This window comes from Drosophila albomicans, chromosome 3 (assembly GCF_009650485.2).
Source record: "Drosophila albomicans strain 15112-1751.03 chromosome 3, ASM965048v2, whole genome shotgun sequence".
NCBI classification, from domain to species: domain Eukaryota; kingdom Metazoa; phylum Arthropoda; class Insecta; order Diptera; family Drosophilidae; genus Drosophila; species Drosophila albomicans.
Window position 1 is genome coordinate 29,544,035 of NC_047629.2, and position 17,234 is coordinate 29,561,268.

The 17,234-nt window shown below is 42.9% G+C and overlaps 6 protein-coding genes across 9 annotated transcripts; 4 read left to right on the forward strand and 2 right to left on the reverse strand.

Annotated features, from left to right (window-relative positions):
* The first annotated feature begins 118 nt into the window (after positions 1 to 118).
* Positions 119 to 1,263, forward strand: LOC117569474 (uncharacterized). Its single transcript, XM_034250642.2, has one exon. The coding sequence runs from the start codon at positions 249 to 251 to the stop codon at positions 999 to 1,001; it is 753 nt and encodes a 250-aa protein (XP_034106533.1). The 5' UTR covers positions 119 to 248; the 3' UTR covers positions 1,002 to 1,263.
* A 328-nt stretch (positions 1,264 to 1,591) lies between these two features.
* On the forward strand, positions 1,592 to 3,242 carry LOC117569472 (uncharacterized). 2 transcript variants are annotated; one of them, XM_052004365.1, is made up of 4 exons: positions 1,593 to 2,003; positions 2,085 to 2,451; positions 2,733 to 2,866; positions 2,923 to 3,238. In XM_052004365.1, exons 1-4 carry the CDS (start codon positions 1,713 to 1,715, stop codon positions 3,151 to 3,153), a joined length of 1,023 nt encoding a protein of 340 aa, XP_051860325.1. In that variant the 5' UTR covers positions 1,593 to 1,712; the 3' UTR covers positions 3,154 to 3,238. The 2 variants fall into 2 exon arrangements, with proteins under 2 accessions (XP_034106531.1, XP_051860325.1); XM_034250640.2 differs by having other exon boundaries at positions 1,592 to 2,451; positions 2,923 to 3,242.
* LOC117569468 (uncharacterized) lies at positions 3,211 to 7,179 on the reverse strand. The gene is made up of 7 exons (XM_034250636.2): positions 7,115 to 7,179; positions 6,827 to 7,062; positions 5,053 to 5,224; positions 4,737 to 4,999; positions 4,554 to 4,677; positions 3,757 to 4,361; positions 3,211 to 3,703 (listed from the first exon to the last, which is right to left on the reverse strand). The coding sequence occupies exons 1-7, from the start codon at positions 7,167 to 7,169 to the stop codon at positions 3,215 to 3,217; spliced, it is 1,944 nt and encodes a 647-aa protein (XP_034106527.1). The 5' UTR covers positions 7,170 to 7,179; the 3' UTR covers positions 3,211 to 3,214.
* On the forward strand, positions 5,387 to 6,979 carry LOC117569471 (uncharacterized). 2 transcript variants are annotated; one of them, XM_052004364.1, is made up of 3 exons: positions 5,387 to 5,935; positions 5,992 to 6,654; positions 6,713 to 6,979. In XM_052004364.1, exons 1-3 carry the CDS (start codon positions 5,405 to 5,407, stop codon positions 6,818 to 6,820), a joined length of 1,302 nt encoding a protein of 433 aa, XP_051860324.1. In that variant the 5' UTR covers positions 5,387 to 5,404; the 3' UTR covers positions 6,821 to 6,979. The 2 variants fall into 2 exon arrangements, with proteins under 2 accessions (XP_051860324.1, XP_034106530.1); XM_034250639.2 differs by having other exon boundaries at positions 5,387 to 5,900; positions 5,966 to 6,654.
* A 650-nt stretch (positions 7,180 to 7,829) lies between the features above and the next one.
* LOC117569467 (sterol regulatory element-binding protein 1) lies at positions 7,830 to 12,769 on the reverse strand. Of its 2 annotated transcripts, none has more exons than XM_034250633.2 (7): positions 12,526 to 12,769; positions 10,461 to 12,111; positions 9,601 to 10,403; positions 9,099 to 9,511; positions 8,907 to 9,033; positions 8,498 to 8,665; positions 7,830 to 8,432 (listed from the first exon to the last, which is right to left on the reverse strand). In XM_034250633.2, the coding sequence occupies exons 2-7, from the start codon at positions 12,064 to 12,066 to the stop codon at positions 8,064 to 8,066; spliced, it is 3,486 nt and encodes a 1,161-aa protein (XP_034106524.1). In that variant the 5' UTR covers positions 12,067 to 12,111; positions 12,526 to 12,769; the 3' UTR covers positions 7,830 to 8,063. The 2 variants fall into 2 exon arrangements, with proteins under 2 accessions (XP_034106524.1, XP_034106525.1); XM_034250634.2 differs by having other exon boundaries at positions 10,461 to 12,114.
* Positions 12,770 to 13,239: 470 nt separating this feature from the next.
* LOC117569473 (Y-box-binding protein 1) lies at positions 13,240 to 17,166 on the forward strand. The gene is made up of 4 exons (XM_034250641.2): positions 13,240 to 13,748; positions 14,753 to 15,514; positions 15,584 to 15,678; positions 16,235 to 17,166. Exons 1-4 carry the CDS (start codon positions 13,619 to 13,621, stop codon positions 16,280 to 16,282), a joined length of 1,035 nt encoding a protein of 344 aa, XP_034106532.1. The 5' UTR covers positions 13,240 to 13,618; the 3' UTR covers positions 16,283 to 17,166.
* Positions 17,167 to 17,234: the final 68 nt, after the last annotated feature.

Below are 17,234 nucleotides of genomic sequence, written 5' to 3' on the forward strand. Positions count from 1 at the left end.
TAATTTTTTGGGAATGATTTTATTCTTTGTCATAAATCAAAGTTTTTAAATAATATTTTACAACTACTGCATCAGTGAAATCGTTATTAATCGATTGGTAAGAGGATACCGAAAAATATGGCATATTGTTGTATTGTTTTCGGTATAATTCAAAGCTTAGGTTGCGGTCACACTGATAGTGGGTGGAAGGAATAATAACAAAAATTTATTAAAATAACAAACAAAACACACGAACAAGGCCATGAGAAATGGCAGCCAAACACGAAGACATACGGGATAAAATTGAGAATGGCATCTATAAACTGGCAACCAACGATAAAAGCACACGCAGTACTGTGTGGCGCGTGTATCGCAAGATTGAAAAAGACGACGGCAGTATATTGGAACATGTCCTGTTTTGCATTGGTTGCAAAAATATAATGTCCTTCACACACAAGTCCACAACCAATTTGCGACGCCACAAATGCCACTTGCAATACCTTAAGAAACAAGCGTATTGCAATGGATATGCCGATGCCAATAATACAAAGGAATGGTTCAAGGACGCTGATGGTGAGATGACAGTTGGCGATATTTTATTGGAGGCTGAGGCCGAACTAAAAGTGGATAACGAAGAAAGTTCGGAAGCCCAATCAATGTCAGAGGAGATAGATAAGAAACCCACTCCGACGGATGTGGCTGCGTTTATTGCACTTCGAGGTGCTGCAGCTGCAGCCGAGTCAACTGCTAATGATGCCCAACAGTCTAAAAGCAATGATGATTCACTCAATGCGAGTGCAACTGGCTTTCCAAATTCTAGCTCTCGCCTCTCAGATGTCTTTGTTTCCCACGATGTAAGCGGGGCCGAGGAGTCTGCAATATATGCACAAACATGGTCACTGGAATATCGCAAGCTGACGGAAGATCAAAAATTTTATGCCAAAAGAGCTATTGATGAGATATTTGTGCTGGGGCGTTTAAGGCGTTTAACGCTGAATACGGTGCCGTCGGTAACGGAATGATAAGCTCCATACATATGAATATATTAATACTTATATAGGATAATTATATATTATACGCGTATGTAAATAATGTACATATTTATTTGATCAATTCTCTGGTCGCTGTTAAGCAAGGCATAAATATAGAATTGTAGTCTTGGAAAGACAATTACTTCCCACCTGACAAAACTGTTGCATTCATTTGTTCAATTGTTTACGCTCTACATGAACATGTAAAACAAAATCCCATTTCGATAATGGGGTAAGTAACTTGTTCTACCAATAACCACTGTATCCCAGCTAAATAAAGGTGCCAATGATTCGATTTGGAATCTAATTTTGCCTTGCAAGAAAATCGATTATTTATTTATTTTTTTATTGAAATTGATTTATTGCGGCTTTTATAAAAGATAACATCACAGAAACAAGAGGCTATTTTTACTTAATAGCAATAAAGAAAAATCCTTACTTTCTAAATTGAATTGGTCTAATTAAGCTCAAAATATACCAATTTGCTTTAGCAGCCATCGATTATTTTCTAATTCCACCGTAAATGAAAAGTGAACGAACGAATTATCGTTCTTCTGGTTCATTTGGGAGTCTTATTTTTATTCTTTTGAACTTTTAGAGCAACATGTGAAGCATAGTTACAGTGCCAAGAGAACAATACATTTCTTGCCGGTTCAGATTTAATGTTGTTAATCCAATATTTGAGCAATCAATCGTATTATAATGTCGTCCAGGAGAGGTATTCATGAGCGTCAAGATGAAAACAATTCCGAATCTCCTACAAGAAGTTTTAATCAAACTGGCAACGTAAGCTCGCAAAGGGCTAACTTAAGTTCACAAAGTGCGAAAATACCACACGAAGCAAGCGCAAGTAGTGAGGAAAATGAATCTGAATCTGAAGTTGAAGTCGAAGACGAGCATAAAAGTCCAACGTCATCAGCTAAAAAAGTTAACCAACCTTTCTATACGCCCGAGTGTGCTACGAATGCTGTTCCCAAGCATCGCCCTCAGAAGGTGGAAGCCTCAAAACCAAAAATTCAAAATCCACCAACCATTGTTGGCAAAGATAATGGAGTTAAGCATCGCCCTCAGAAGGTGGAAGCCTCAAAAACAATAATTCAGCATCCACCAACCACTGTTGGCAAAGACAATGGAGTTAATCTGAAATACGTATTGTATGCTATTATTTCCGTATTGCCGCTGCTTGCTTGTTGGCAAATATTTATAAAAGAGACTCCTCCGGCGCCGGTGTGGAAAAGCTGCAATTTTGATGCACTGCGTAAACAGCAGCCATTGCAATCACCGGAAGTGTGGAGCGCACTTAAGACCACCAATGAATTGCTGCTGAACAAACTGGCCGAGTCGCCAAATGTCTTTTTATTATTGCACTCGGATGAGGACAGAGGCGAAAAGCTGCAAAAGCTTATTGGCGACATTGCTCTCGAGACATCAAAATGTTTTGGTAAGAAGGGGTTTTCTTTATTGCACATTTTAAATAAATGTTTGGGTACGATTGAGTATTAAGCTTGAAATTTATCTATTAAATTGAAACTAAATTCAATAAAATAATGGCAGGGTGTTAATCTTGAAAGTTATCCATGAAATAATATTGCAGTACTAAATTCAAGTTTGTCTGTTTCTTTAGAAGTTTGTTATAAAACAACTATCAGTTTGAAAATCACATCACTAGCAAGTGTTTTGGCTTCTTTGGTCTTGGTTTATTGCTTCCTATTAACATTTTAGATGGTCAGCAACCCATCGAAATGGACCTGCAGGACTTTGAGACACAGGATGACGATGACTACGGTTATCCCATTGAACAATACAAAAACAAATTGCAGGAGGGCAACGTCTTTCTCATCGTTAATCTCAATGATGCAAGTATCTCAAGATGCAACTGTCACCTTCCTTTACTCATACCAATCATTCACAGATTCCATTGAATGCGGCCCGTGCTCTGCACACCATTTGTGATACGTACAGTCCCATAGCTCCTGATGTGGTTATCTTTTTGACGTTGCACACAGATCTGCCAATCGCTGGCGGAGTCCCATCGCACTTGGCCGTTAAAACATTGAACAAACTGTGGGACAGGATACCGGACAATGAATTGGGCGCTTTAATAACGCGTGTTACTGATCAAGTCTTGCTGTTGCAGGGATAAATGTCGTTTTAATTATTACTAAATATACATTAAATATGTTTTTAAATAACGCTAATCGCATTTAAAATCTATCGACTGGGTGACACCATATCTCGGCGACAAAGGCGAGCAAGCTGCATGTCATACCGAAGCACCACAACAATATTAAACCAATAAAGTTATCTATGCCCAACTCAACGGGTCCAATATCCAACTTGGGTATCTGTGATGCTGCCATGCGATTCTGCCTATTGGCACTCATATAATCCGCTGCGATCTTCCATTCCCAATACTTGTCAAAACCGGACGAATGCCAGGCGAGTGTAAATTGACTGTGTGCATCGAGATGCGCCCACAAACGCGGCACATAAGCTACCGTATATATAAAGTAGATGTCGTCAACCATTAACTTGAGCCGTGACAACGAATCATCGGGTATTATTTCGGCATTAGCCAAGTGACCAAATTGCATACGCTCTACAACAAAGCCCATTTGTTCGGTGCGCGATTTGATTGCAATGTTATCGGCATCGTAGACCCGAAAACGTTCCATAAGTCGTAATAAAATCGGCTGCAAGTGAACTGAATTAATAAATGATGAATCACACAAACATTACTACTCACATCAGCCGTGTCAACATCAAAGATACTAATCCAAGCGTGCGATGTTGCCGTCCAAGTTAATTTGTGTTCGTAGAGTCGCTGACGTGAATCGGCAGCTTCCTCAAGTTTCGGCAGCGTCAATATGGCAGCAAGTCCTCCACCGTAAACTGTCGTCAAAATTATGTCAATCATATAGCTAGCCAACAAAACAGTGCGCAAGGAATACGATGTGGCTACATAGCTGGTGCTCTGGTTGACAAACAGCTTGAGCGTGCTGACGAAACCAAAGCGCAAACTTTGCTGCCAGCTGCGGACTGAAGATCGTTCACATTGACGAGTGCAGGTCAGCGATATACACTCCAACATTAAGCAGGCAATCACACAGATCCAGAGTGTGGCTTGAAAGGGACGCAATGGCAGCGCCCAGTTGATTATTGGATGCGGTGCTGGCACCAGGCAGGTGACGCCAGAACGTCCCAGAAATTGTGAGATATCCATCCGGAGATAGGCTTCGTACCACACGTATAAGCCACCGATACCGTAGTCAGTTGTCCTGTCCAGCACCATGCCCATCAAGCCGGTGCCTGTATAGTTTTCATATATGTCGCCCCATTCCGAGGGCTCGGCTGCGAAATTTGAATGTGATTATTGATAACTTCGTTGATAAATTATCGATATGTTCATCAGTTGAAAACTGTTTGTTCAATGCATTTAAAGATGCTGTAAAGTGTGAAGTGTCTGCTTATAAGACTTACATTTATTAAATAATTTAACAGTAAGGGTATTTTATATTCGGTGAACCATTACCCTGTACTTACTTGTATCTGCTTGCACCGTGCAATTGTGTAGTTCACAAAAGATGAGTAGAAGTCGCACTTCAGTTCCGTCGATGTGCACCTCAGCTCCATGTTGGGCTCGATTATACACTTTTGGCTGCTTGTCCTTTATAATTTAATATGAATTAGAAAATTTATCAAATTTCTTATAACTTATTCGCATACATAGTCGACTACCATGAAAGGTTTGTAATTAAAAATGCCCAAAACAATTTCACGTCCTTGCAGATTCCGTAGTTTATTGGTGAGATCAATGCCGCCATCCCATAAAACCTTGTCGAGCTGCGCATCATAAATCTGCAGCGTATCAAAGCTTACGGGCATTGGTTCCTTACCAAAATAACGAGGTCCCACAAATTGATTGGATTTGATTTCAAATATAGTTGAATTCAAAAGTGGCGCGTTAACCAGGAGAATGTTGGGTTGATCTGAATAAAATCACGTGAAGAATGATGTGTATTAACAATTTATAATTATTTACCATGAAATATGTAACCATCAAAGTAATTGGATGCATCAACGGCAGTTGGAAGCAGTTCATCCGAGTAGACGAAAATAAAGCGATTTCGAGTCGATCGCCAAATTGCATAGATGCTGGCATTATAAAACGAATGCGCAAATTGTGGAATATGCTCCTGAAATGCTATAAAGTTCTGAAACAAGTAATATAACACACATACGTGTTAGCAATTCTTTTACTTTTTAAATTGAAATATTTGCAGTGTTGATTAATGCTTAGTAAAGCACTGCTGGTCATACAAAAGCCCAAACTTGATGAAGATGCAAAGGATGTTGGTCACACTGGAAGTGCGTCACCCCGGTAAATGTAAACAATGCAGAAGCTTGGTCTCGGCTGCCCGCTGGGTTTCCTAGCCAGCAAACAACAAAAACGAAAAACGATTATATTGGATCTGAATTACGACTGTTATGTGAAGATATTTGCATATTTGACCGCGCTCGATGACAAACTCAATCTGGCACGAGCCCATCCGCAGTTTCGTGATGTTTTCATGCAAGAGGCGCCGCGTCGCTTTGCCAAAATCAACATGCGAATGCTGCGCAGCCTGGCCGACTGGCCTTATCTGCTGGGAATGTGCGGCGATAGCGTGTTGGAGTGTGAGTTGCGACATGGACGCTGGGATGATAACATAACCTTGCCATTCCTAGGGCTATTGAATACCCATTGTCCCAATATGCAACACTTGCACCTGATTTTCGTACACTACGTGCCGCTGACACAGATGCAGGGCACCGAAGCCAATATACTGCAAGTGATGCAGCGCAAAGATCTCAAAAGCATCAGCTTAACCGATGCCAATGCGCCAATTGGTAAACTATCAAGGGACAACAACATATCTTTCGATGTACGTATTAATTTCATCATTTGATTTTAGTACTGCAACTGCAGCATTTTAAGCAGCTGGAGGCGCTGCATATTGATGGCTTTGACGAGGAGCTGCTGGATGACGAGTTCATGGAGCAACTGCAGGCCTTGCCATCTTTGCGCCGCCTCTCTCTAAGATTCGCCATACGACGACAGTTTCCTCCTCTCGCTGAACACTGTCCGCAGCTGGAGCATTTGTCGCTGGAAAACTTTGAAACAACGCTTAGTGATCTGGGCGATTTTCCGGCATTGAAATCGCTCAATTTGATATGGCGCCTCTTCACACAAGTAAACAACAACCTCTTTCGCTCGCTGGCCAAGCGCTATGCGGATCGCTTGGAGCAATTGCAGCTGACAAAGGTGAAACCACAGCAGGCAGAGCATATCACAGCGCTAGCCAATCTCAAGATGCTGGCGTGTCCTATGTGGCCGCGGGAGGCGCTGAGCAACTTGTGCGATTTGCAGCAACTGGAGTGTTTGGTCTTGCAGTGCACTGAGGCTGCAGTAAGCGTGATGGAGTTGTTGGATGTGATTAACAATTGCCGTAAGTTGCAACACTTAAAGCTGGGAAAGCGCTGGCTGGACGACCAGCTGGAGCAGCTTATTAGTGCAGCACAGAAAGCCTTACGCGCACAAAAGACGCGACCACCTTTGTTACTTACTTTGGAGTCGATAGCCGCAAAGGAATTGCAAGACGAGGTTACTAGTGAATCATACCATCCACTGCAAAAATTCTAATTGCTCACTTCTCTTACAGTTGCGGGGCAAAACAAACTGCCAGTTTTTGCAGCTCGACTGGCGTCGAACAGCTTGCGGATTATGCACCCCGGATCGCCACACCAAACACGAAGTATTCTTAGATTAAGCTCACCTCACAATGTGACTGCTCAATGGCCAAAGTCAGCTGCAGTATCCATTCATTGTACTCCACACGATTCTTCTCTAACTCGGCACGTTTCCGTTCGTAATCCGCAATGTGCTCCGAATTAAACCACTTTTGGGGCTCCAAATGGATTACGGCCAGTGGTGAATTCGTCTCCAGGCTTATATCAAAAGATGGATGCCATAAAATACATGTGGCATGCGAGTCCATCAAGTATTGTTGTGCTGCATCATTTCGATTACTTTTATTCTTATACTTAATTCGAGTGAGACTCACCGAGAAAGCTTAGAACTGTCGACCAATAATTCGATGTCACTAACATGACCGACATGTTGCTGACTTCTGTAATATCGGATGCCAAAGAGGGGCTATATATATAGGCTATATAATATGCGTCTGCTTTTAGGGTTGCATCAATCAATGGTAAAACATATCACTGCATTTTGCTACGAGTTGTACCTTTGCTCAATTGTATTATTATACATAGTTTCAATTATAGCGAGTATTTATTGCATAAATATTCAATTTTATGTGTTTGAAAATTAACTGAAAAACTACAACCTGAAAACGTTATTACTCGATCTTTTATAGCCAAACTTTTACAAATGTATTCTCATTGTATTGAAGTATCTCCTTAAGTAATACGATATTTTCTATTATATCTAAATAATTCATATTTTTAAATAATAGTAAAATTTCTTTACCTTTCAGCAATCGTTATCAAAATCATTTTTTAAAAATCTTTATTCACAGCACGATAAAAACTTGTCTTAACAAAAATCAAAAACCTCGTTAACTTTGCAAATCTAAGAAAAGTTAAAATTTCCTATTCAGTAATACCTAAGACAAATGGAAGCGAATTTCCAACACGCTCGGCCTTATAAGGAAGTTAATATGCATCCCTAGTTAGTCGCTGCTTGCGGCTAATTGGAAGGGTGGACATTTAAATTAAAGTGCCAATAAATAAATCCAATTGTTAACTGCACGCAAATTAACTGCTGAAATATTTATTCAAATAAATTATATATGTATATCCATTACAGAAAATTTATGGAAATTGTTTCATTCCATGTGTACTAGAATAAATTATAAACTATAAACTGAAATTACCAGCATAAAGATCTAAAATGGGGGGAGGGCAACTCGGATCCCTCAAGGTAACTGCAAATTGAACTTAAGAACTATTTTCGTGATTTCAACTAAAATTATTTAAATGTAGTATAGCTCACTGCTTTACAGTGGCTCCGACGCTGCCCAACGACTTCATCAGTTGATAGCATTCCTTCAATTTGCGCTTGTCGCCCACTTTCTCCAGCGTTTTGGCCGCCTCAGCCAACAAGCCAGCTCGTTCACCCGGCGAACTTAATAGAGCTGGCGGCAAATATTTGCAAGCAACATACATGGCGGATGCGCGCTCCCGTTCGCCGCCCTCAAAGTTCTGATGACGACGACGATCCTTGCTGCCACAGAAGATGGAGGAGTGGGCATTACGCGAGCGCAGACTTCGGTCCAGTAGCTGTTGCGTGGGACACGGCGAGGCGCCGGCCATCAGACGACAAACTGCCTCATACAAATAGATACGGGATTGGGCGTTCTATGGGAATAATTTCAAAAATATTTAACAGTGATTGCATGTGGAAAATGAGGCTCAGAGCTTACTGGTATATTCTTGACAATGCTGCGTAGAGAGTTCAAGTCGATTTGGAACTTTTCGAGCTCATCGCCCGGCACTTGATAGTAGCCATCATCCTCGATAGACATGTGCTCTAGTTCCCACAAAGCGGTGCGCGTCTCCAGTAGCCAGTCACAAGTCAAAAGCTGGAATAACTGTAGCAGAAATCAGATTAGTTACAAGCTATCAAGAGTGTGGGACAAAAACACTGGGAACCGGGTGGTGCGACTGCGACTTATGTTGCTGGGAAACTGCACGAAGCTTGCACTGCAGTTGTATTGCCTTGCTCGAAACAGGGGACAGACAATGCGACTACAATGCACCTTCGTGTGACAGCTCTAGAGGAATTGCGGCATTTGCGGCATGCACTCATTACATTAGACGCTTTCGTCTTACCAGTTCGATGCCCTTGGCATTGGTGATGAAATTGATGGTGAGACATTCCATCAGTTGATTGCTGGATTCATCGCACAACTGGTTGATCAAGCGTTTCAGACGTTTGTCCAAAGTATTTCCATTGTTCCTGCAAATGCAAAAGTTGTAAATCAGATAAGGAAATTACTGAAATTCCTTAAAGGGGGAACTCACTTGAGCAACACCATCTTGGCGCGCAGCACAGCATGAAGGGCATGCGGCAATAGCTCGCTCTCGCTATCGTTTTGCAGTTGTGGTGGCAACTGCTTGACACTATCGTATAGTTGCTCCGCCAGCGCATCCTCGCCCAGCAGCCAGTGTACAGCGATCTCTAGCACATTTGCCCACCACACCACATTCGTATCGCGATCATCCTCATCCGCCAAGAGTGTTTCCCGCAACAGTGAAGTATACTTGAGCACATTGCTGACAATGGTGCCGCAGTGTTCCACTGTCTCACTGCCCGAGTTCGAGTTGTTGCTGCTGTTGTTGTTATTATTGTTGTTTGGTGCGGCTTTGTTGGACTTGTGGGAACCGGCGCCGACGAGACACTGCAGCGCCTTGTACAGCAGATGCTCGCGATATTGCTGTAAGCAAAAGAAGAGTTTAAAAAGTAATCTCAAAGGTTCATCTCCTTATATTGTATATCGGGTAAAATACCCTTTTCTCAACTCACCTTGATGGCATGTGCCGCCGGATCGCAGGGATTGACTAGACGCGTAAAGAAGCCGTCTTGCTCGCTGGCATTCAGATCGTAGTCGAACACATGAGCTGCACAATAGCCATAGCCATAGTTGGTGAATGCCCAGCGCAATTCCTGCGTCTGCTCCGCGGCCCGAGTGCGTCCACATTCCAAACGAGCGCGACTCATGTAGTACCGAGCACAAAGCTTCTTCAGCAACTTGGGACAACTACGCTTCATCCTCAACGCGGCCATGACGTGTATGCTGATGATCTCACGTGGCGTGAGCAGACTATGCGCCACCTCGGCCATGTTGCTTGCATAAAGTGCCATCATAATGCCATTACGATCTCCATTATGAGTTCCAGTCAAGTTCAATTGGTTCAGACGATTGAAAAGCAAAGCCAGTTCTCGGGCGGAGGCCAGAGCGCTCTTGCGTCTTGTCGAGCTGCAGAATAGGCCGCCAGCACGATGGGAGAGAAAACGGCCCAGCCAAAGGCGATGGAATAGAAAGCGTAGAAATTGCCAACAGGTCTGGGAATAACACTCTAGTCTAGTGGCCGGCAAACTTATGCCAAACATGTGCAGACAATTCAAGTAGGCGGCATTGGCTTGCGCAGCTTGACCCTTAGCGAAATGTGTCTCGGCCCGTTGTTTGTGCTGATAATATGCATCCGTTTGCGTGTCCAGCTGCGGATCTCCGTAGACCAAGAGCTTGATTAGGCAGCCTAGCAAGAGCAGTGGATTCACAAGCCACAACCAGGAGCTCTGATGCCAACCATTATAATCCCGATCATCTGCAATACATTACGATTTTAATTAGATGTAACAAATAGTAATAGTTCGAAGTTTACCATCTGCATCGTAGTTCAGAATGTTGCGCTGTTGATGCGCGCCCAAGTCGTCAACAAAGTCGTCTCCAGCGTATTGTCCACGTTGTAGCAGCTGCTTGAAGGGATTCACCGCAAGCACGGCGAACATAAACATGCAGATCACGAGACGCGAGTGCGTGCCCATTCCACTCATCGAGCTGGGGACCACAAGCACATCGTCCTGGCTGCTGTTGCCACTGGTGCAGCTGGCCGTGGAGCCGCCATACGGCGACGGCGGCAACGAGATATCCGAATGCACCGGCGACAACGATGGATCGGAGACGTCGCTGCGTGGAGGCGTAAGACCGGCGTCCGTATCGCAAGCCAGCGATTGCTGGCGACGCTTCTTCGAACCGGATGTGGAGCTAACAATGCCGCTGCTGCCCAACTGCAGCAGATCCTTGACTTTGGAGCCATCCCTGGCCATCAGCTCACGCTGCAATCGCTGCAACTCCGATTTTAATTCATAGTTTTGACGCTGCAAATCCCGGATCTTGTCAATGGACTTGCGAAGCACCGCGGATTTGTTCAGCTTGGCGGCATCGCCAACGACGAGGTTCTTAAGCTCCGTAATCTTGTCATTGATAGATGTGCGATAGCGCCGCTCAATGGCATTATGCGCCGAACGCTTCACCTCCTTCACCTTAGGCTGCACACGCTGTATGGGAACCTTGGCATTCACAGCGGGCTGCACAGATGGCGCTGGACTTGGTGTTGGTGCCAATTCCACAGCAACCGACTTGCGATTGCTCTTGGGACTGACCACAGTCGTCGGTGTTGCTGTGCTGCGCGGCGACTGCAAGAGATTGGGCTGCTCCACAACGAAATTTTGCTCTGGTGCCATAATAAAATACGACTTCTTGTCTGGATATGGCTGCCACTTCTTCTCTGCCGCATGCTGCGTCTTCTTGGGTGCAGTTGGTGTAGTTCCAGTTGTAGTTGTTACGGCTGCTTGATGCGGTGGTGATGGCGACTCAATGGGCACCTGATAGACGAAGCCATTGTTAGCAGGGGACGCAAAGAGTATTGCGGTTGTGGGCTGTTGTTGCTGCGGCTGCTGTTGTTGTTGTTGTTGCTGCTGGGGCGATGTCTGACTGATGTCCATGTGGTGTATGGTCATGGTGGGCTGTGGTTGCGGCTTAAGCAGCTGCGGCAACGCTTGCGGACTATAGCTGGCATTGGGCGAAGCCATCGGACCAGCCGTCTTGTACAATGAAGGAGAATCGTAGAGCTGCTGCTGCTGCAGTAGTAGTTCGTCCTTGATGTGCAGAGGCGACGTGTGCTCGCTCTTCACATGATGCTGTTGTTGTTGCTGCTGCACGGGCAGCGAGGGCGAAAGCTGCGGCTGCACCGGTGAATGCTGTGGCAAGTCCATGCCACAGTCGAGCAGCGGCGGCGCCACATTCATGTCCAGATTGATCTCATCGGCCAACTGAGATGGATCCAGGTCCATGTCGGTAAAAAAATTGTTCAACATGTCCGATGGTATCATCTCCTTGATGATGTTAAGTGCATCCTCCTCCTCCTTCATCAGCTCCAGGGAGCTTCTCATGTAGAATTCTAGATCCTGATCACTATTCATGTTCATCTTCTATTCAAGCGCTGACGTGTTTGTTTACATTAATTTCGTGTTCTGCTGATAAAAAATAAGCATATCTGTTAAATAGTCAACTACTTGCAAATACCTCCTAAACCCCTCGCCCTATAGGGTATCCGACCCATGCTGTAATCGAAGCGGCGCAATAACAAAGCCAACCACAACAAAAACAACACAACAATAATAAACACACACACACGCTACACACTCTTACACAACACATACAAATGTGCACGCAAGTAAACATGCAAAAGTTGATCGACCAATCAGAATGCGCGCCAAGAATCATACGATGTTTTGAGACAACAACACAGCGTTGTCAGCGCCGCTTTTTCCTAGTAAAAGCTACCACTTAATTATGACGAACATGTGTCACTTAGTTTCAACCACTCAAACTATTTACGTTATTAAATTGTCTTTTTATCCACATAAACTTGAAAAATCACAAACCTTTACAATAAGCACTATGTTTGCTGTTTGTGAAACCTATTGCGGTTTACTATTGGCCATGATTATAGTTGCGGGCACTGTTTCTTACACAGTTAATGCACTAATTAGTTGACATGCTTATTCTGCACATTGTCAGTTTTTGAAAGCTTGTTTTGCAAAGGATTATCAACAAATTATTACTGTTTTGCTGTTGACAAAACAGTTTACGATTTAACGAAATTATAGACTCTGATGTGAAATCAACACAACGTGACCGTAATCGCAAATTCAAAATAAGCTCTTTAAAGTCCATTAAAGAAATACCAGAAAAATTCTTTTGGCGCAACTTTTTGATAAGATTTTCTTTGTTTCGGCTTTAAAAACATTTACAAATACTTTGTATCGTGTTTCGAGCGTTATTTAATTTGATAACACTTAAAAGTAAAGTACGTAATAATTAAATTGTATAACTGTAAATGATTAACGTCTTTTTGCAATAGCTTAAAATGTATATTCCAAAACACTTTTTGCATTTTAATACCAGCAAGTCTACATAATATACCATTGTTGGTCACATTACCGCGAAAAGTGTGCCTAGTGTAACCACCCTTGCACAACATGAAAAATACAAGTTTGATAGTCTAGGTAATTTATCGAAATAATAAAAGCAACTCTGTAGCGGAGCAATTGAACTCGAAAAATTGTACAACACTAGCTATAGCTGCCATGTTTCACTTCCTGTGCTTGCGAACAAAATAGAATCGCCAAGAAAACCCTGCGAGTGAGTGTTTTAACATCACACTCGAAAATAACATCAAAGTGGTAGTGGAAAGAGTGCCACAACTCGAACCGCACTTATACCAACACCAAATCAACAAATTAACGTGTAGCAGCCAAAAATTCAAGTCAAGAAAAACAAAGTTGCGACAACAACTACTAAGCTAAACTATCGTCGTCAGGCCCAAAAGCAAAACGAAAACTTTGCCGCCGCAGGAAGAAGCAGCAGAGGGTACTTTATTTTTTCTTGCCTTTATTTTTGGAAGCGCGTGCGTGTGTGTTAGGTGTTTGTGCGCGTTTTGAGGAAATAAGAACAACGAAACGCTAGCTAGAAAGGATGGCAGACTCAGAAAAACAGCAGCAGCAGCTACCCATTGAACAGCAACAACCGCTGGCCCAGGAAGAACTGCAGGATGATGGTCAGCAAGCGCAGGGCAAGCCAGCGCCGCCACCAAAGGAAATCATTGGTAAGCATCGAAATCAATTTGCATTTTCATTCATGCAAACACATGGCGGCGAGTGGTGTGTGTGCTACCAAAATAGCAATAGAAAGGAATGATGAAAGGCAACGGCGGCGTGCTGCTTACATACTACATACAGACATACATATGTATGTATATGAAAAATATGCGTGAGTGTGTGTGCGAGTCTTAAAATATACGCGCGACGCCATTTTGTATGCGGCACCTTCATACATACATACAATTTCACACGTTCGCCGGCCGCATGAGAAAAGCGGGCACAAGCAACGAAATGAAAATTCTACATTTTGCCGGTGGCGGCGCAGGCCACCACCCCCACGATGCTCCCCTTGCCCCATCAAGCGAACAAATGTTGGCAACCCAATTCGTTAGCCGCCAACGTCGTTTGCTTTTGTTCTCTCAATCTCTCTTTCTCTCTCCCAATTCCATGCGCGCCCGCTCTCGCAAAAAGAGAGTACAATTAATTTGTTTTGCATGTGTATGCCTGCGTGAGTGTGTGTGTCTTCATTGTTTTGGTAACTTTATTTGTATACACTGCTGCTGAGAAGCAAACACAACTTCAACATGTGCTGAGCGATATAACCAAAATAATGCCATCTGAAATATTATATGCTCCCGTATGAACGGGCGATCTGTTTTGCAATTGTAATATGTATTACAAAATATTAAAAAATTTATTTATGTTGCTTTTAAATCTGATCTGAGCTTTTTTAGGGTATTTTTAATTTTCAAAAATTCAGCTAGTTTCAAATTGTGCTTATCGATTACAAATGTTTGTGATTCGGCTCTAACCTCACAATGTTCATTAATTACAATTGTTATTAGAAAAGTTGATAGTCGTGTTGGGCAATATTGTTTACAAAAACATATATATTAATAGTCTCATATATAAAGGTATATTCTTCAAACTATGCATAAATTTTATATTTGTTTTTTGTTTAATATTTTGAAAAAATATAATCTAATTCAAATATTAATTGCTTGTGCAGCCACTAAAGTCACCGGCACTGTTAAATGGTTCAACGTGAAGAGCGGCTATGGCTTCATCAATCGCAGCGACACCAAAGAGGACGTCTTCGTGCACCAGAGCGCCATTGCGCGCAACAATCCCAAGAAGGCGGTACGTTCGGTGGGCGATGGCGAGCTTGTTGAGTTCGATGTGGTCATTGGCGAGAAGGGCAACGAGGCGGCCAATGTCACTGGGCCATCTGGCGAGCCAGTGCGCGGCAGTCAGTTTGCCGCCGACAAGCGTCGTAATTTCCGCCCCTGGATGAAGAAGAATCGCCGCAAGCTGCCCGGCGAGGGTGACAACGATGGCGATGAACTGGCGCCCCAACAGCAACAACAACAGCAGCAGCAACTGCCACTCGATGGCCAGCAGCAGCAGCAACAGCTGCAAGGCGGACCACGTCAGCCCCGTCAGAACTATCGCCGTGGTCCCGGCGGCGGCGGCCCCGGTGGTCCACCCGGTGGCCCACGCGGTGCTCCACGAGGCGGCCGTGGTCCAGGCGGACCACCTGGCGGTTCCGGACAGCGTCGCTTCAACAACTATTATCCACGTCATTTAGCGCGTGGCGTGCTCGGTGGCGGTGATGGCAGCGCTGAACCAGGTGTGCACGATCAGAATCCCGATGGTGTGCAGCGTGGCGATGGACAGCCACGTCGTGGTGGTGGCGGTGGCATTGGTGGTCCCCAGCGACGATTCTTCCGACGCAACGGACCACCTCCGCGTCGTGATGGTGGCGAATACAGTGAGTACAGTTAAATTCATCTGTACATCTAGTTGATTGGCTAATCTTGATGTGTTGTTTCTTCTGTAGTTCAAGGCGGCCAAGGACCACCGCGTCAGCCGTTCCGTCCGCGTCGCCAGAATCGTAAACCCAATGGCGGTGGCATGGACCAGCAGCCACAGCAGGTAATGAACTAAAAGCCAAAAATAGAACAAATCAAACACCAACGATAACAAAACAACAACAATCACAACAACAACAACATGAACTACTAGCAGCACAGCAACTACAACAGACACAACAACAACATCAATTATATTAATAACAACAATATGGCTTTCGGTGGCGGCAACTACAACAACAACAACTAACGGCAAATGCATTAAAAATGTGCTCATAATTAACAACTAATACACTCACACACACACTTACACACCTAAACACAAAATACAATCGTATACTTAAGAGGCTTTGGTTCTTAACATTTCCTTAACATGTATGTAACAGCGCGCCGCTGATTTAACATAGAATTAACATAACTGTGGGATAACCGAATGCGAAAGCGAAATGCAACAACGAATTGTGTAAAATTTCCAAAATGCAATTGATTCAACAGTTTTCGATTTTTATTTATAATTATTCTGTTTTTATTTTCTTTATTTTATCCACTATTATTTCAATTATTGACCCTGCAACACTACTCCAACCATCCCCCCGTATTTTTCATCGAAACTCACACAGAACGGCGCTCAAGAGCTGCAAAATACAACAACAGAAAGCACCGCATAGAATAACATTATGTAAAAACAAAACAAACATCAGCAACAACGACGACAGCAACATCTGCAACAACATCATCAAGAACATCAACCACAACAAGATCAGCGGCAGATGGTAAACAACATCAAGAGTTGCAGATGAGGAAGGAAGAATGTGAAATTTGTAAATGGGGCCGCCGTGTTGATTTTGTTTTTTATCTGGGACAAAAGCGACAGCAAAACCAATGTGTAAAATGCAAAGATAAAGGTTGAAAGAAATTCAGAGAGAAAAGTGAGAGAGAAAGAATTGCATAAATTTCAATTGTATTATATTTAAGTGTCAGCAAACCAAAATAATCAACTTCAATGCAGACGAAACTAAACTGAGAGAGCAAAGCAAAGAATATCTATATACACAAAATATATTTATTATTATGATTATTCACATATTTATAGAATGCAATTGTTTGGAAATTTATTTAATTGCAATTTTACACGCAAGTTTTGTTGCACGTTTTTGTCAGTTTTCAATTAAAACTTAAGATGTTCACATAACCTCACATAAAATATGATTTCAATTACGTTACACACATGCATCCACACATTCAGACATATATACACACACATACACATTTATACACACTATCGGAAGCTACATCTACAATTCGGAAGCTCCAGAGCAAAAAAATAAGAGGCGAAAATAACGCAAGAAAGCCCCACAAATGTAAGCGAACATCAAGCAAAAACAAAAAAAAAAGAAAAAGCAAATGAGAGAAACAACTTGTAATTCACAGCAAAATGCAAAGAAAAGTATATACAAAATGCAAAAAAAAATGCAACAAAGAAAAACGTTTAAAAAGAGAAAAACTAAAAAAAATATATTGGAAAAAATAAAAAAATTGAAAAACATTAAAACGCATTTAACAATTATTTCATATTTTGAGTCCGTATTAAGTGGGTGAATGAAGCTGAAAAGCAATTTT

Bases quoted from the DNA above. Each gene is read 5' to 3' on its own strand.
- LOC117569474 (XM_034250642.2), top strand. From the start codon at position 249: ATGGCAGCCAAACACGAAGACATACGGGATAAAATTGAGAATGGCATC.
- LOC117569472 (XM_034250640.2), top strand. From the start codon at position 1,713: ATGTCGTCCAGGAGAGGTATTCATGAGCGTCAAGATGAAAACAATTCC. The intron at 2,452-2,732 runs GTAAGAAGGGGT...TTAACATTTTAG, and splicing joins CGAGACATCAAAATGTTTTG to ATGGTCAGCAACCCATCGAA. The intron at 2,867-2,922 runs GCAAGTATCTCA...AATCATTCACAG, and splicing joins TCATCGTTAATCTCAATGAT to ATTCCATTGAATGCGGCCCG.
- LOC117569471 (XM_052004364.1), top strand. From the start codon at position 5,405: ATGCAGAAGCTTGGTCTCGGCTGCCCGCTGGGTTTCCTAGCCAGCAAA. The intron at 5,936-5,991 runs GTACGTATTAAT...CATTTTAAGCAG, and splicing joins ACAACAACATATCTTTCGAT to CTGGAGGCGCTGCATATTGA. The intron at 6,655-6,712 runs GTTACTAGTGAA...CTTCTCTTACAG, and splicing joins CAAAGGAATTGCAAGACGAG to TTGCGGGGCAAAACAAACTG.
- LOC117569468 (XM_034250636.2), bottom strand. From the start codon at position 7,169: ATGTCGGTCATGTTAGTGACATCGAATTATTGGTCGACAGTTCTAAGC. The intron at 7,063-7,114 runs GTGAGTCTCACT...GAAATGATGCAG, and splicing joins GACAGTTCTAAGCTTTCTCG to CACAACAATACTTGATGGAC. The intron at 5,000-5,052 runs GTAAATAATTAT...GATTTTATTCAG, and splicing joins TGATGGTTACATATTTCATG to ATCAACCCAACATTCTCCTG.
- LOC117569467 (XM_034250633.2), bottom strand. From the start codon at position 12,066: ATGAACATGAATAGTGATCAGGATCTAGAATTCTACATGAGAAGCTCC. The intron at 9,512-9,600 runs GTGAGTTGAGAA...TTTTGCTTACAG, and splicing joins CGGCGGCACATGCCATCAAG to CAATATCGCGAGCATCTGCT. The intron at 8,433-8,497 runs GTAAGCTCTGAG...TTATTCCCATAG, and splicing joins GCATTGTCAAGAATATACCA to AACGCCCAATCCCGTATCTA.
- LOC117569473 (XM_034250641.2), top strand. From the start codon at position 13,619: ATGGCAGACTCAGAAAAACAGCAGCAGCAGCTACCCATTGAACAGCAA. The intron at 15,515-15,583 runs GTGAGTACAGTT...TTTCTTCTGTAG, and splicing joins TCGTGATGGTGGCGAATACA to TTCAAGGCGGCCAAGGACCA. The intron at 15,679-16,234 runs GTAATGAACTAA...AAACTCACACAG, and splicing joins TGGACCAGCAGCCACAGCAG to AACGGCGCTCAAGAGCTGCA.